General features: G+C 42.8%; 2 protein-coding genes and 1 long non-coding RNA gene across 3 annotated transcripts in view; 2 read left to right on the top strand and 1 right to left on the bottom strand.

Annotated features, from left to right (window-relative positions):
* Positions 1–419: 419 nt before the first annotated feature.
* LOC123502002 lies at positions 420–5,928 on the bottom strand. Its single transcript, XM_045251156.1, is given in 3 exon segments — positions 420–2,032; positions 2,035–2,644; positions 5,828–5,928. Coding segments are annotated over 2 exon segments (1,122 nt in total). The 5' UTR covers positions 2,642–2,644; positions 5,828–5,928; the 3' UTR covers positions 420–1,517.
* A 735-nt stretch (positions 5,929–6,663) lies between these two features.
* On the top strand, positions 6,664–7,246 carry LOC123502009. Its single transcript, XR_006673766.1, has 2 exons — positions 6,664–6,799; positions 7,159–7,246. It is a non-coding gene; the product is annotated as an uncharacterized LOC123502009 (long non-coding RNA).
* Positions 7,247–8,793: 1,547 nt separating this feature from the next.
* The window catches only part of LOC123501355 (ATP-binding cassette sub-family C member 10-like), a 30,287-nt gene continuing 25,134 nt past the window's right edge, over positions 8,794–13,946 (top strand). Inside the window, 5 exon segments of the mRNA XM_045250154.1 lie at positions 8,794–9,242; positions 9,755–9,979; positions 11,531–11,652; positions 12,347–12,530; positions 12,987–13,263. Of these exon segments, the coding sequence (XP_045106089.1) occupies positions 8,898–9,242; positions 9,755–9,979; positions 11,531–11,652; positions 12,347–12,530; positions 12,987–13,263 (1,153 nt within the window). The 5' untranslated portion in view covers positions 8,794–8,897.

Genomic DNA, 13,946 nt, shown 5'->3' with positions numbered 1-13,946 from the left:
GAAAGTTTAAGGTATTTTGACAGTAAACCTGACCTAACCTGACCCAACCTGACCTAACTAGTATTGGCAATGAAAGTTTAAGGTATTTTGACAGTAACCTAACCTAACCTGACCTAACCTGACCTAACTAGTATTGGAAATGAAGGTTTAAGGTATTTTGATAGTAACCTGACCTAACCTGACCCAACCTGACCTAACTACTATTGGCAATGAAAGTTTAAGGTATTTTGACAGTAACCTAACCTAACCTGACCTAACTAGTATTGGAAATGAAAGTTTAAGGTATTTTGATAGTAACCTAACCTGACCTGACCCAACCTGACCTAACTAGTATTGCCAATGAAGGACCACAGCAGCCTGACCCAACCTGACCCAACCTGACCTAACTAGTATTGGCAATGAAGGTTTAAGGTATTTTGACAGTAACCTAACCTAACCTGACCCAACCTGACCTAACTAGTATTGCCAATGAAGGACCACAGCAGCCTGACCCAACCTGACCCAACCTGACCTAACTAGTATTGACAATGAAAGTTTAAGGTATTTTGATAGTAACCTAATCTAACATGACTTTGACCTGACCTAACCTGACCCAACCTGACCTAACTAGTATTGGAAATGAAAGTTTAACGTATTTTGACAGTAACCTAACCTAACCTGACCCAACCTGACCTAACTAGTATTGCCAATGAAGGACCACAGCAGCCTGACCCAACCTGACCTAACTACTATTGGCAATGAAAGTTTAAGGTATTTTGATAGTAACCTAATCTAACATGACTTTGACCTGACCTAACCTGACCCAACTTAAACCAGCCTGACTCGCCCTTAGCCTGACCTAACCTAACTTAACCTAGCCAATCACAAACACTACAACACCAATGCATCTCCTGGATTCAAAACACACTCTAGCTTATTCACAGCATTGACTCTGTATGAATGCTCGTTTTCTGTTCATCTACACTCATTATAAGGACAGACTAAGCTTTTCTGTTTATTTATGGCATTAAATGTGTGAAGGCTCGTTTTCTGTTGATCTGCACACTCGTTAGAAGGACAGACTATGCTTTACTTCAAGATCTGGAAACCACACACTCCAGGACATCACTCGGACCGACACAGGAGGAGACAGACTCGAACCTAGCCTAGCCTAGCCTAACCTTACCTAATGTAACAGTCCCACAGCCTTCAGATCAAATATGACTCGCCTAATTGACATACGAAAGACAATGATAACAGCTCTCTCTCTCTCTCTCTGCTTGATACCAAACACCAAAGCATAAACACCACAGCAAATATAAACAGCAAACACAGCCCTATTCTCTCTCTCTCTCTTGTGCCAAATAAGAATGGAAACCGCATTTACAACAGCAAACATCTCTCTCTCTCTCTAATCTTGTACCAAACAGCATCTACAACAGCAAACATTCTCTCTCTCTCTCTCTCTCTCACTCTAATCTTGTACCAAACAGCATAACACAGCAATGAAAACAGCAAACACAGCTCTCTCACTCTTTCTATACCCTATCACACTGCCTCAAATCAATCTCTTCAAAGCGCTCCCCTCCACCACCTGCCACCACTTCCTCTGAGTCCACGCTACCCCTTACATTTCTCAGCGCCACAGCTTGCCCCTTCATCCCATACCTCCTCTGGGGACAGCAGCACCCCCACAGACACATCCTCACCCCCTGCACACCCCCCTTGCCTCCCCACATGCCTCTAAACTCCCCCCAAACCTCTCGCAAGACAGCAAAGATGTGATAAATGTTTTTGACTAAGAATGGAGAGACGGAGGCGGACAGACCAGCCCAGAGGTAGATTCTAATGACCATGAAGGAGATGTTGGTCAGCCAGAGGTGTGTGAGCTTGTATATTGGCGGTAAGATGCGGTTCAGCTTACCAAGGCCGTAATCCGAGTGTGAAAGCTTAACCAGAGCCAAAGCTGGGAGGAATAAGTTGATGCAAGCTAGAGAAAGTATCAGTTGCTCAAGAGAGAGAGGGAGAACTAAGCTTGACTCACTCTGGATTCAAGAGGGAGAAATGCTACAGTGTCCAGGGTTTCTAAAGCTGTTCCGTGGGATAGGGCACGTATATATGCCTCTCTAGCCTTCACGTCTTCCTGTAAAGGCCCTGCGGAACCCCATGTGCTCTGCCCCTCCACTAAAAGCCCAAACACAAGAGCGGTGAGGGAAATCGTAACTTTGAGCAACTGTGGGCTTAGAAACGCATCGGTGCTGATCATATTCGGTATCTCGGAGCGGAAAATGACACAAATCTTGGCGACCATCAGAGCAGTGTAGAGAACCCACACGTAAACAGGCTCTGCTCGTACCCCAAAGATGCGTTCATGGACTGGGGTGTGCTGGTGGAGTTGGTGGTGTTGTGTGGTGTTGCTATGGTGTCGCTTCATCTCCTTGTTCCTCCTGTAGCCCCCATACATCGCCGCCACGAAGGGAAACACCATCAGGAAATCCGGAAGGAGCCAAAAATAATTTAAAGATGTTTTCTTGTCGAACGCCAGAATGTAGATGTCCAGAATGACCCCCTGTGCTCCAGCCACCACCAGCAGCACCACCGTCAGCGCCGCGTGGTACACCAGGCCCCACGTCAGGCTGAACGGACACACACCACCCGACATTGCCTGTGGGGCGATGGAGGGGATTAGTGTTATGGGGTATGTGTCAATGTATGGGGTATAGTGTTAAGTGTGAGGGGTGGGTGGGGGTCGGGGTCGGGTAGTGTGTGTGTGTGTGTGTGTGTTTGAGTGTATGTGTGTGTGTATCAGTAACACAACATACATGCTTTAACCTAACCTAACCTAACCTAACACAGCCCTAACACTCACCTTCTACTCTAACTTAATATGCAAACACCAACACAACCAGCCATCGTCACACTAACACAGCAAAAACACAACAAACTCGGAATAACACAGCAAAGACACACTAAACTCGGAAAAACACAGCAAAAACACACTAAACTCGGAATAACACAGCAAAAACACAACAAACTCCTAGTAACACAGCAAAAACACACTAAACTCGGAATAACACAGCAAAACACACCAAACTCGCAGTAACACAGCATAAACACACTAAACTCGGAAAAACATGGCAAAAACACACTAAACTCGGAATAACACAGCAAAAACACACCAAACTCAAAATAACACAGCAAAAACACAACAAACTCCTAGTAACACAGCAAAAACACAACAAACTCCTAGTAACACAGCAAAAACACAACAAACTCCTAGTAACACAGCAAAAACACAACAAACTCCTAGTAACACAGCAAAAACACACCAAACTCGCAGTAACACAGCAAAAACACAGTAAACTCACAGTAACACAGCAAAAACACACCAAACTCTCAGTAACACAGCAAAAACACACCAAACTCACAATAACATAGCAAAATTACACCAAACTCACAGTAACACAGCAAAAACACACCAAACTCAAAATAACATAGCAAAAATACACCAAACTCACAGTAACACAGCAAAAACACAGCAAAAACACACTAAACTCGGAATAACACAGCAAAAACACACCAAACTCAAAACAACACAGCAAAAATACACCAAACTCCTAGTAACACAGCAAAAACACACCAAACTCACAGTAACACAGCAAAAACACACCAAACTCAAAATAACATAGCAAAAATACACCAAACTCACAGTAACACAGCAAAAACACAGCAAAAACATACCAAACTCAAAATAACACAGCAAAAATACACCAAACTCACAGTAACACAGCAAAAACACACCAAACTCACAATAACACAGCAGAAACACAGCAAACTTGCAGTAACACAGGAAAAATACACCAAACTCAAAATAACACAGCAAAAATACACCAAACTCACAGTAACACAGCAAAAACACACCAAACTCACAATAACACAGCAGAAACACACCAAACTTGCAGTAACACAGCAAAAACACACCAAACTCAAAATAACACAGCAAAAATACACCAAACTCACAGTAACACAGCAGAAACACACCAAACTCACAGTAACACAGCAAAAACACACCAAACTCACAATAACACAGCAGAAACACACCAAACTTGCAGTAACACAGCAAAAACACACCAAACTCAAAATAACACAGCAAAAATACACCAAACTCACAATAACACAGCAGAAACACAGCAAACTTGCAGTAACACAGGAAAAATACACCAAACTCAAAATAACACAGCAAAAATACACCAAACTCACAGTAACACAGCAAAAAACACACCAAACACAGCAAACGAAGGAGGGGCAAACTTTTTAACACTGTGCCTAAATAAAAATAATAAATTCACAATCTTACATCACTCATCCTTTAGAGAAACACAAACTGGCTTAGAACAACGACAACAATTGAAAGGAAACAGGTCCACTTAAAAGACAGTCCCCGTTTGGTAGTTAGCCACAATAAAGGCATGTCTTTAAACCACCTAAACTCACCTAACTTCAAAATATTCACCCTAACACTCAAACCTATCCTAACCTGGGTAAATTTGCAGTTTAGGTAAGGTTAGGTTAGGTTAGGATAGTTTATGGGGGTCCGGGGGGCTGTTAGGATAGCTTAGGGGGCGTCCAGGGGCTGTTAGGTTAGGTTAGGGTCGCTTATGGGGGACTAGGGGGCTGTTAGGTTAGGTTAGGTTAGGATATCTTACGAGGGTCCGGGGGGCTGTTAGGTTAGGTTAGGATAGCTTAGGGGGCGTCCAAGAGCTGTTAGGTTAGGTTAGGATAGCTTAGAGGGCGTCCAGGGGCTGTTAGGTTAGGTTAGGATAGCTTAGGGGTTTGGGGGCTGTTAGATTAGGTTAGGTTAGCTTAGAGGGGTTTGGGGGCTGTTAGGTTAGGATAGCTTACGGGGGACTGGGGGGCTGTTAGGTTAGGTTAGGATAGCTTACGGGGGTCCGAGGGGCTGTTAAGTTAGGTTAGGATAGCTTATGGGGGTCCAGGGGCTGTTAGGTTAGGTTAGGATAGCTTACGGGGGACCGGGGGACTGTTAGATTAGGTTAGGTTAGCTTAGGGGGGTCTGGGGCTGTTAGGTTAGGTTAGCTTAAAGGGGTCTGGGGGTGGTTAGGTTAGGACAATTAGAGTGGAAAATAACGAAGAATTTTTACATTTACAATTTTTTGGGGTAAGGTTAGGTTAGGTTAGGTTAAGTTAGGACAGTTTAGGTTAGGTTAGGTAAGGTTAGATAAGGTAAGGTAAGGTTAGGTTAGGTTAGATTAGATAAGGTTAGGTTGGATAAGGTTATGTTAGGTTAAGTAAGGTTAGGTTAGGTTAGGTTAGGTTAGATAAGGTTAGGTTAGTTTAGGTTAGGTTAGGTTAGGTTAGGTAAGGTTAGGACAGTTTAGGGAGGTCTGCGCACCCCAGACTTAAGAATTTTGACGTTTTCCAAATTTCTCCTTAAAAAAACCGGTTATTTTGTCCTTAGACTTTTAATTTATTTTTCCCTGATCGCCATATCCCCTCATACCCCCTCCCCCACACTAAACCCCAGATTCCTCACAGTTCCCCTAAGCTAGCTGGGACACGGGGAGGACGGGGACGGAGGATGGGATGGGATGGAGGGAAAAAGAGATATCCTATTCTATATTACCCAAACCTAACCTAACTTCCTAACATTGACCCTAACACGAAATCCTAACCCCATTAACCCAACACCACCAAGATACACACACACGAAACACCACCGAGACAGCACACGTGTTTAACCTAACCTAACCTAACCCAACACTACCTCAACACTTTTCAACACTCCCAAGAACTTAAAATGTAGTGTTATTCGTTATTTTGAGATAATTACCGTGTTTTTAAGCCAGCCACGCCCACCTGTTATGCCAAGCCACCAACCCGCAGTGTCGAGGTTACGTTACGGAGATTTTGGCGCCAACTTCGATAAATCCGTGTTAAATTGTCGAGATTTGTGGTGGGTGTGTATATTTATGTTGTTTTTCTATATTTTCGTGTGTTTTGATGTGTTTTATTGTGTTTTTGTGCTTTTTTTCTTTATTTTGGTTATTTTGGGTGTGTTTTTAGCTGGTATTATGTATTTGTTATGTGTTATGTCACCACCACCACCACCACCACCACCAAAACCGCAGCTGCTATTACTATTACTATTGCCACGACTACTACTTCTACTACTACTACTGCTGACGCGACTATTGATAATGTTAATGTTATGCGTGCAATATCAGCCTTTACATCTCTCTCTCTCTCTCTCTCTCTCTCTCTCTCTCTCGATATGATAATGGTACGTGTCGATACATTAAGAGAGAGAGAGAGAGACTCGATATGATAATGGGTACGTGTCGATACTAAAAGAGAGAGAGAGAGAGAGAGAGAGAGAGAGAGAGAGAGAGAGAGAGAGAGAGAGAGAACGAAAGGAGATAAAGAAAAAAAAAAAAAAAAGTCGACAGCCAAACAGATCATTCAAATTCCCCGCTTAAATCCGAGTTTCCTATTGGCTGATGAACACGAGCTCTGATTGGCTGGCCTGGAGGACACCGCTGGGAGAACCAATCAGCGTTGAGGATAGTGTAAACAAATGATTCTCAGCTGATGATAAGAAAAAATAAGAAAATAAAAGAAATGGAGAATATAAATAACAACAACAAAAAATAAGTTAGAAAAATATACGAAGTACTTTTTGGCTGTAAGAGTTAGGGATAGTAGTAGTAGTAGTAATAGTAGTAGTAGTAGTAGGTCAGTGAGTGCGGGAGAGTAGTGAGTAATTGTCGTGTGATGGTGAGTGGTGAGTGACTGGTGACTGGAGGTGAGTGTCCGACTGTCTGAGTGTGTGGTGAGTGGTGTGGTGGTGATGTGCATGGTGTGGTAGTGTGGTAATAGTAGTAGTAGTAGTAGTGGTGGTGGTAGTAGTAGTAGTGTGTGTGTGTGTGTGTGGTAGCACACACACACACACACACACACACACAATTAAAGAAAGTGAGAGAGAAATAATGAGAGAAAAAGAAAGGTACATATATATTCTCTCTCTCTCTCTCTCTCTCTCTCTCTCTCTCTCTCTCTCTCTCTCTCTCTCTCTCTCTCTCTGACCACATCTTATGGCAAAGGTTTAGAGTTTCACGAGAGAGAGAGAGAGAGAGAGATCAATTTTCACGCTCCCCTTTGCAGGTTGAAATGGAACTCTTAAGAACGTAAGAAGAGGAGAAGGAGGAGGAAGGAAGAAGAAGAAGAAGAAGAAGAGGAAGAAGAAGAAGAAGGAGAAGAAGAAGAAGAAGAAGAAGAAGAAGAAGAAGGAGGAGGAGGAAGAAGCCATACAAAACATTCATGAACACAACACACACACACACACACACACACACACACACGAAATGAATGAGAGAGAAATGTAAAAAAAATAAAAACAATCTCTCTCTCTCTCTCTCTCTCTCTCTTCTACACAAAAACACCCTTAAACACCTCAAATACACCCAAAACACACCTAACAAACACCTTTAACATTCATGAACCACAACAAAACACACCCAAACACTCTAAAAACACTCAAAAACACCCAAAACACCTCAAACATCCCCAAAAACACCTTTAAATATCCCAAAACACCTCAAAACACTCATTAAACATCTTATAACACTCATATAACACCCTAAAACACCTCAAAACACGTAAAACACCTCAAACCACCCAAAAACACATAAACATCTCAAAACACCCCAAAACACACTTAAATCTCAAAACACTCCTTAAACACCCTAAAACTCTTCAGAACCACCCTAAAACACCTCAAAACACCCTGAAGCACCCAAAATCACCAAAAACACGCTTTAAACACTCCTGAAATACTCTTAAAACACTGAAAACACACAAAATATTCAAAACCACCCAAAACACCTTAAAACACACAAAACACTCTATAACACTCAAATACAAAATCACCCTTAAACACCCCAAACCACACATAAACACCCAAAAACACCCTAAAACACCTCAAAACACCAAAGCACCCAAAAGCACCAAAACACGCTTTGAAATACTCAAAACACTCAAACACACAAAATATTCAAACCACCCAAAACACCTTAAAACACACAAACACTTATTACACCCCAAATATATACACAAACCACTCAAACACCCAAAACAAAACCACCTCAAAACACCCTAAAGCACCAAAACACTCAAAACATCAAAACACACCTAAAACACTCCTGAAATACTTAAAACACTGAAAACACACAAAATATTCAAAACCACCCAAAACACCTTAAAAACACACAAAAACACTCTATAACACCCCAAATATACCACAAAACCACCCTTAAACACCCCAAAAACACCCTAAACCACCCAAAAACACTCAAAAGCATCCAAAAGCACGCTTGAAACACTCTTAAAACACTGAAAACACTCAAAACACACAAAAACATTCAAAACCACCCAAAAAACACCCAAAAACACTATAACACCACAAATATACCTGAAAACACTTAAACACTCAAAACACTTAAACCACCCCAAACACCCCAAAACACCCTAAAACACCCCACCCAAACACCCTAAACCACCCAAAACACCTTAAACCACCCAAAACACCCATAAACACCCAAAAACACTTAAACCACCCAAAACACCCAAAACACCAAAACACTCTAAAACACCCCAAAATACCACAAAAACACCCAAACTAAAAACACACAAAACACTCCAAAACACCTAACACCCCAAAACACAAAACACTTAAACACCCAAAACACCCAAAACACCCTAAAACACCCCAAAAACACCCTAAACCACCCAAAAACACCCTAAACCACCCAAAACACCCAAAAACACCTTAAACCACCCAAAAACACCCCAAAAACACCCTAAACCACCCAAAAACACCTTAAACCACCCAAAAACTCAGCAAAATGAACCCAAGAGAGACCCAGGATGTGCCATTTAACCTGACGTCCTTCTGCGGAAGTCTCAATTCCTTCACTCCCTGGGACTCTGCGGACCTGAATTTCGGGCTGTGCTTTCAGAAGGCCCTGATCGCCGTCCCTGCTTACTCCCTGCTGGCTGTCGTCTCTGCATACTACACAGGGAGGCAGTCGGAATGGGTGGTTCGGAGAAGATGGCAGGTGGCGGTGATCAGCGGCAGAATGTGGGCAGGAGGCGTTATGGCCCTCCTGGCACTGCTGCAGCCTGTCCTGGTGGTGTGTGTGGGGCATGGGGGTGTGTTCTGGGTGGATGCCCTGCTTGGAGGTGTTCAGGTGGGTTTTTGGGGGTGTTTTGGGGTTGTTTTGTGGTATTTTGGTGTGTTTTGAGTGCATTTTGGGATGATATTGATGTGTTTTGGGGTGTTTTGAGTGTGTTTTGGGGTGGTTATGCTGTGTTTTAAGTGTTTTGGGTGTTTTGCAATGTTTTCAGTGTGTTTAGGGGTGTTTTAAGTGTATTAGGGAGTGTTTTGAGTGTTTTTATGGATGTTTTGAGTGTTTGAGTGTGTTTTGCAGTGTTTTGAGTGTTTGAGTGTGTTTGCAGTGTTTTGAGTGTGTTTGGGGGTGTTTTGAGTGTTTGAGTGTGTTTTGCAGTGTTTTGAGTGTGTTTGGGGGATTTTGAGTGTTTGAGTGTGTTTTGGGTGTGTTTGTGTTTGAGTGTCATGGGATGTTTGAGTGTGTTTGAATGCATTTTTTGATGTTTTGAATGTTTTTTGAGTCTCTCTCTCTCTCTCTCTCTCTCTCTCTCTCTCTCTCTCTCTCTCTCTCTCTCTCTCTCTCTCTCACAGATAATAACCTGGCTGGTACATCTTAGCTACCTCGCGTCACTCAAGACTCGCCTCAGCCTCGGAACAAGAGGACCTGCTGCTGTGGTCCTTGCATGGTTGCCTACCTTTCTAGTGACTGCCAACCTTGCCCGCACTGCTTGGTACTGCCCCGCCGACACCCCCACCATGCCCCCACAGGCTCTCAATGTCTGGAGGGGTGTCGCACTCTCTAGTTTGGTGGTTCAAGTAAGTTTTAGGGGTGTTTTGTGGTTTATGGGGTGTTAGGGATAGTTTAAGGGGGTTTTTGGGTGTTTTGTGGTGTTTTGGGTGTGTTTTGGTGTTTTTGGGGTGTTTTGGGATGTGTTAGGGTGTTTTTGGGGTGTGTTTGAGTGTTTTGGGTGTTTGGGGATGTATTAGGTGTGTTTGATTGTTTTTGAGTGTTTTGTATGTTTTGGTGTGTTTTGGGGTGTTTGAGTGTATTTTGGGATGTTTTGGGGTGTGTTTGATTGTTTTTGAGTGTTTTGTATTTTTGGTGTGTTTTGGGGTGTTTTGGGGGTGTGAGTGTATTTTGGGGTGTTTTGTATGTTTTTGGTGTGTTTTGGGGTGTTTGAGTGTATTTTGGGGTGTTTTGGGTATTTTTGGGGTATTTTGGGTGTGTATGTGGAGATGTGGTGTGTTTTTTGAGGTGTTTTAGGGTGTGTGTGGAGTTGTGGTGTGTTTTGAGATGTTTTGGATGTGTTTTGGTGTGTTTTGGTGTGAAATGAGGTGTTTTGGGGTGTGTTGAAATAAGTGATTTTTTGGGTGTTTTTGGGGTGTTTGGGTGTGTTTTGGGGATGTGGTGGGTTGAAATGGGTGTTTGTGGGGTGTGTGGTGTCTGTTTTTGGGGTGTTTTGGGTATTTTGGGTATGTTTTGAGGGGTTTTGGGTGTTTTAGGTGTATTTTGAAGGGTTTGAGGGACATTTTTGGGGTGTTTTGAAAATGTGTTTTATTTACTCCATAAATGATAAAAAAAAATAGGGTGTGTTTTATGGTGTTTTGAGGGGTTTGAGGGACATTTTTGGAGTGTTTTGAAAATGTGTGTTTTACCCTATAAATGATAAAAAAACAGAGATATGTACATGTGGCGTGGGAGTGAATGTTCATAGACAAATTTTGACAGTATTTCAATAACATGTCTAAAAAAATGTACATATCTCTCCGCGTATTCGTATTTCACTGCCTACTACTACGCACGTACACACACCATTTCACTCATCACATCTCGTAGACCGATGATATGTGTCCGCGATGATTCTCAGTAAATAAAACGCATTTTCAAAACACCCCAAAAATGTCCCTCAAACCCTCAAAACACCCCAAACACACCCCATTTTTTATTTATCATTTATAGGGTAAAACACACATTTTCAAAACACCCCAAAAATGTCCCTCAAACCCCTCAAAACACCCCAAAACACACCCCATTTTTTTTATTTATCATTTATAGGGTAAAACACACATTTTCAAAACACCCCAAAAATGTCCCTCAAACCCCTCAAAACACACCCCATTTTTTTTATTTATCATTTATAGGGTAAAACACACATTTTCAAAACACCCCAAAAATGTCCCTCAAACCCCTCAAAACCCCCCAAACACACCCTATTTTTGTATCATTTATGGGATAAATAAAACACATTTTAAAACACCTCAAAAACATCCCTCAAACCCCTCAAAATACACCTAAAACACCCAAAACCCTCAAAACATACCCAAAACACTATAATGTAAACTAATGACATCTCCTAACTGCATCAGGTGGGGTACCTCCTGACGCTCTTCCCACAAGGCAGTGTTGGGGTGTCACAGTACCAGGAGCTGCACAGAGAGGCTACAGAGACCACGCCACTCATGGAAACATCTTATCATGACTACAGCGGGTGTGTGTGTGTGTGTGGGTGTTTTGGGTGTGTTGGGTGTGTTTGTGTGGGTGTGCGTGTGTGTCTGTGTGTTTTTGTGGTGTGTTTTTGGGGGTTTTTTGAGTGTGTTTGTGTGTGTGTGTATTTTGGGTGTGTTTTGAGTGTTTTTGGGGTGTTTTTGTGGTGTGTTTGGTGTTTTATGTTTTGTGGGTGTTTTTGTGGTGTGTTTGGTGTTTTTGGGGGTGTTTTTGGTGTTTTTTGGGGTGTGTTTGTGTGTGTGTGTATTTTGGGGTGTGTTTTGAGTGTTTGGGTGTGTTTTTGGGAGTGTTTTTTGTGTGTTTGGGTGTGTTTTGAGTGTTTGAGTATTCTAGAGAGTGTTGAGTGTGTTTTGAGTGTATTTAAAGAAGTTTGAGTGTGTTTTGAGTGCATTTGAAGGTATTAGAGTGTGTTTTGAGTACTTTTGAAGATGTTTGAGTGTTTTGAGTCCATTAGAAGATGTTAAGGTGTGTTTTGAGTGCATTTGAAGATGTTTGAGTGTGTTTTGAGTGCATATGATGATGTTAGACTGTCTTTTGAGTGCATTTTAAGATGTTTGAGTGCATTTAAAGATGTTTGCGTGCATTTTTGAGTGCATGTACGTATGTGTGTGCGTGTCTTTAATCTACCACCCCTTCGGCCACCACTAACCCCCTGTCAACCCCCACCCCCCCCACAGGTTCCATGAGGCAGCTGACCCCTACCATTTGGGCGTGGCAGAGGAACAGGTCAACTTTCTATCTCGTTTGACCTTACATTGGGTCAACCCCCTCATGAGGAAGGGGTCACGGGGCCTATTGACCTCTGCCGATGACCTCCACGACCTTCCACTGACCTTGCGCACTGACCTTCTGGCTCATAAGGTGATTGGGGTGGTGGTGGTGGTGGTGGTGGTGAGGGAGATAGGGGGATGTGTTGGTGAAAGATAGTTAGAGAGAGAGAGAGAGAGTTGGGTTGTATTAGTGTGTGTGTGTGTGAGAGAGAGAGAGAGAGAGAGAGAGAGAGAGCAAAAATTGAGAAAAAATTAATGTGAGAGAGAGAGAGAGAGAGAGAGAGAGAGAGAGAGAGAGAGTTGAGAAAAAATTAATGAGAGAGAGAGAGAGAGAGAGAGAGAGAGAGAGAGAGAGAGAGAGAGAGAGAGAGAGAGAGAGAGAGAGAGAGAGAGAGAGAGAGAAACAAATAGAGAGAGAGATGAGAAAAAAATCAAACCAAATCTCTCTCTCTCTCTCTCTCTCTCTCTCTCTCTCTCCCTCCCTCTCTCTCTCTCTCTCCCTCCCTCCCTCCCACCCCACTAACCACTTCACCCACTCACTCACCAGGTACAGTGGAACATCTTAACTGCACAACCACTGCACCCCACAGCCACCACATCCACCACCACAGCGACCACCACCACCACATCCTTCCTCTGGGTCCTTCACAGAGTGCTAGGGCCCCAGTTCTACGCCTTAGGGATCCTACGACTGGCTGGGGATATTTTAGGATTTGCAGGACCCTTGTTACTTCACGAATTGGTCCTTTTCGTGGAGAAGAAGGAGGAGGATGTGCTCTGGGGCTGGGTATACGCTGGGGGGCTGTGTGGGGCTGCTCTTGTAGGTATGTTTGGGTGTTTTGAGGTGTTTTGGGGTGTTATAGTGTGTTTTTTGGGTGTTTTTGGGTGTTTTTGGGTGTTTTTGGTGTGTTATTGTGTGTTTTGGGGTGTTTTGGTGTGTTTTGGGGTGTGTTTTGGTGTGTTTTGGGTGTTTTGGTGTGTTTGGAGTGTTTTGGTGTGTTTTGGAGTGTTTTGGTGTGTTTTGGAGTATTTTGTGTGTTTTGGGCATTTTGGTGTGTTTTGGGGTGTTATAGTGTGGTTTTGAGTGTTTTGGGGTGTTTTGGTGTGTTTGGTGTTTGGTGTGTTTTGGGTGTTTTGGGTGTTTTGGGTGTGTTTGGTGTGTGGGTTTGAGTGTTTTGAGTGTTTTGGTGTGTTTTGTGTGTTTTGGTGTTTGAGGTGTTTGGTGTGTTTGTGTTTTGGTGTGTTTTGTGTGTTTTGTGTGGTTTTAGTGTGTGTTTTGTGTTTTGGGTGTTTTGGTGTGTTTGGGGTGTTTTGGGATATTATGAGTTGGTTTTGGGTGTTTTTAGGGTGTTTTGGAGTGTTTTAGATTTTAGGTGTGTTTTGGAGTGTTTAGTGTGTTTTGGTTGTGTTTAGAGTGTTTAGGTGTGTTTGGAGTGTTTTGGTGTGTTTGTGGGATGTTTTGGGGTGTTTTGTGTGTTTTTGGGGTGTTTTGGGGTGGTTTGTGTGT

Source organism: Portunus trituberculatus, chromosome 2, assembly GCF_017591435.1.
Source record: "Portunus trituberculatus isolate SZX2019 chromosome 2, ASM1759143v1, whole genome shotgun sequence".
Taxonomy (NCBI): Eukaryota; Metazoa; Arthropoda; class Malacostraca; order Decapoda; family Portunidae; genus Portunus; species Portunus trituberculatus.
The sequence above is the reverse complement of the archived record's forward strand: the minus strand, read 5'-3'. Positions and strand labels throughout refer to the sequence as shown.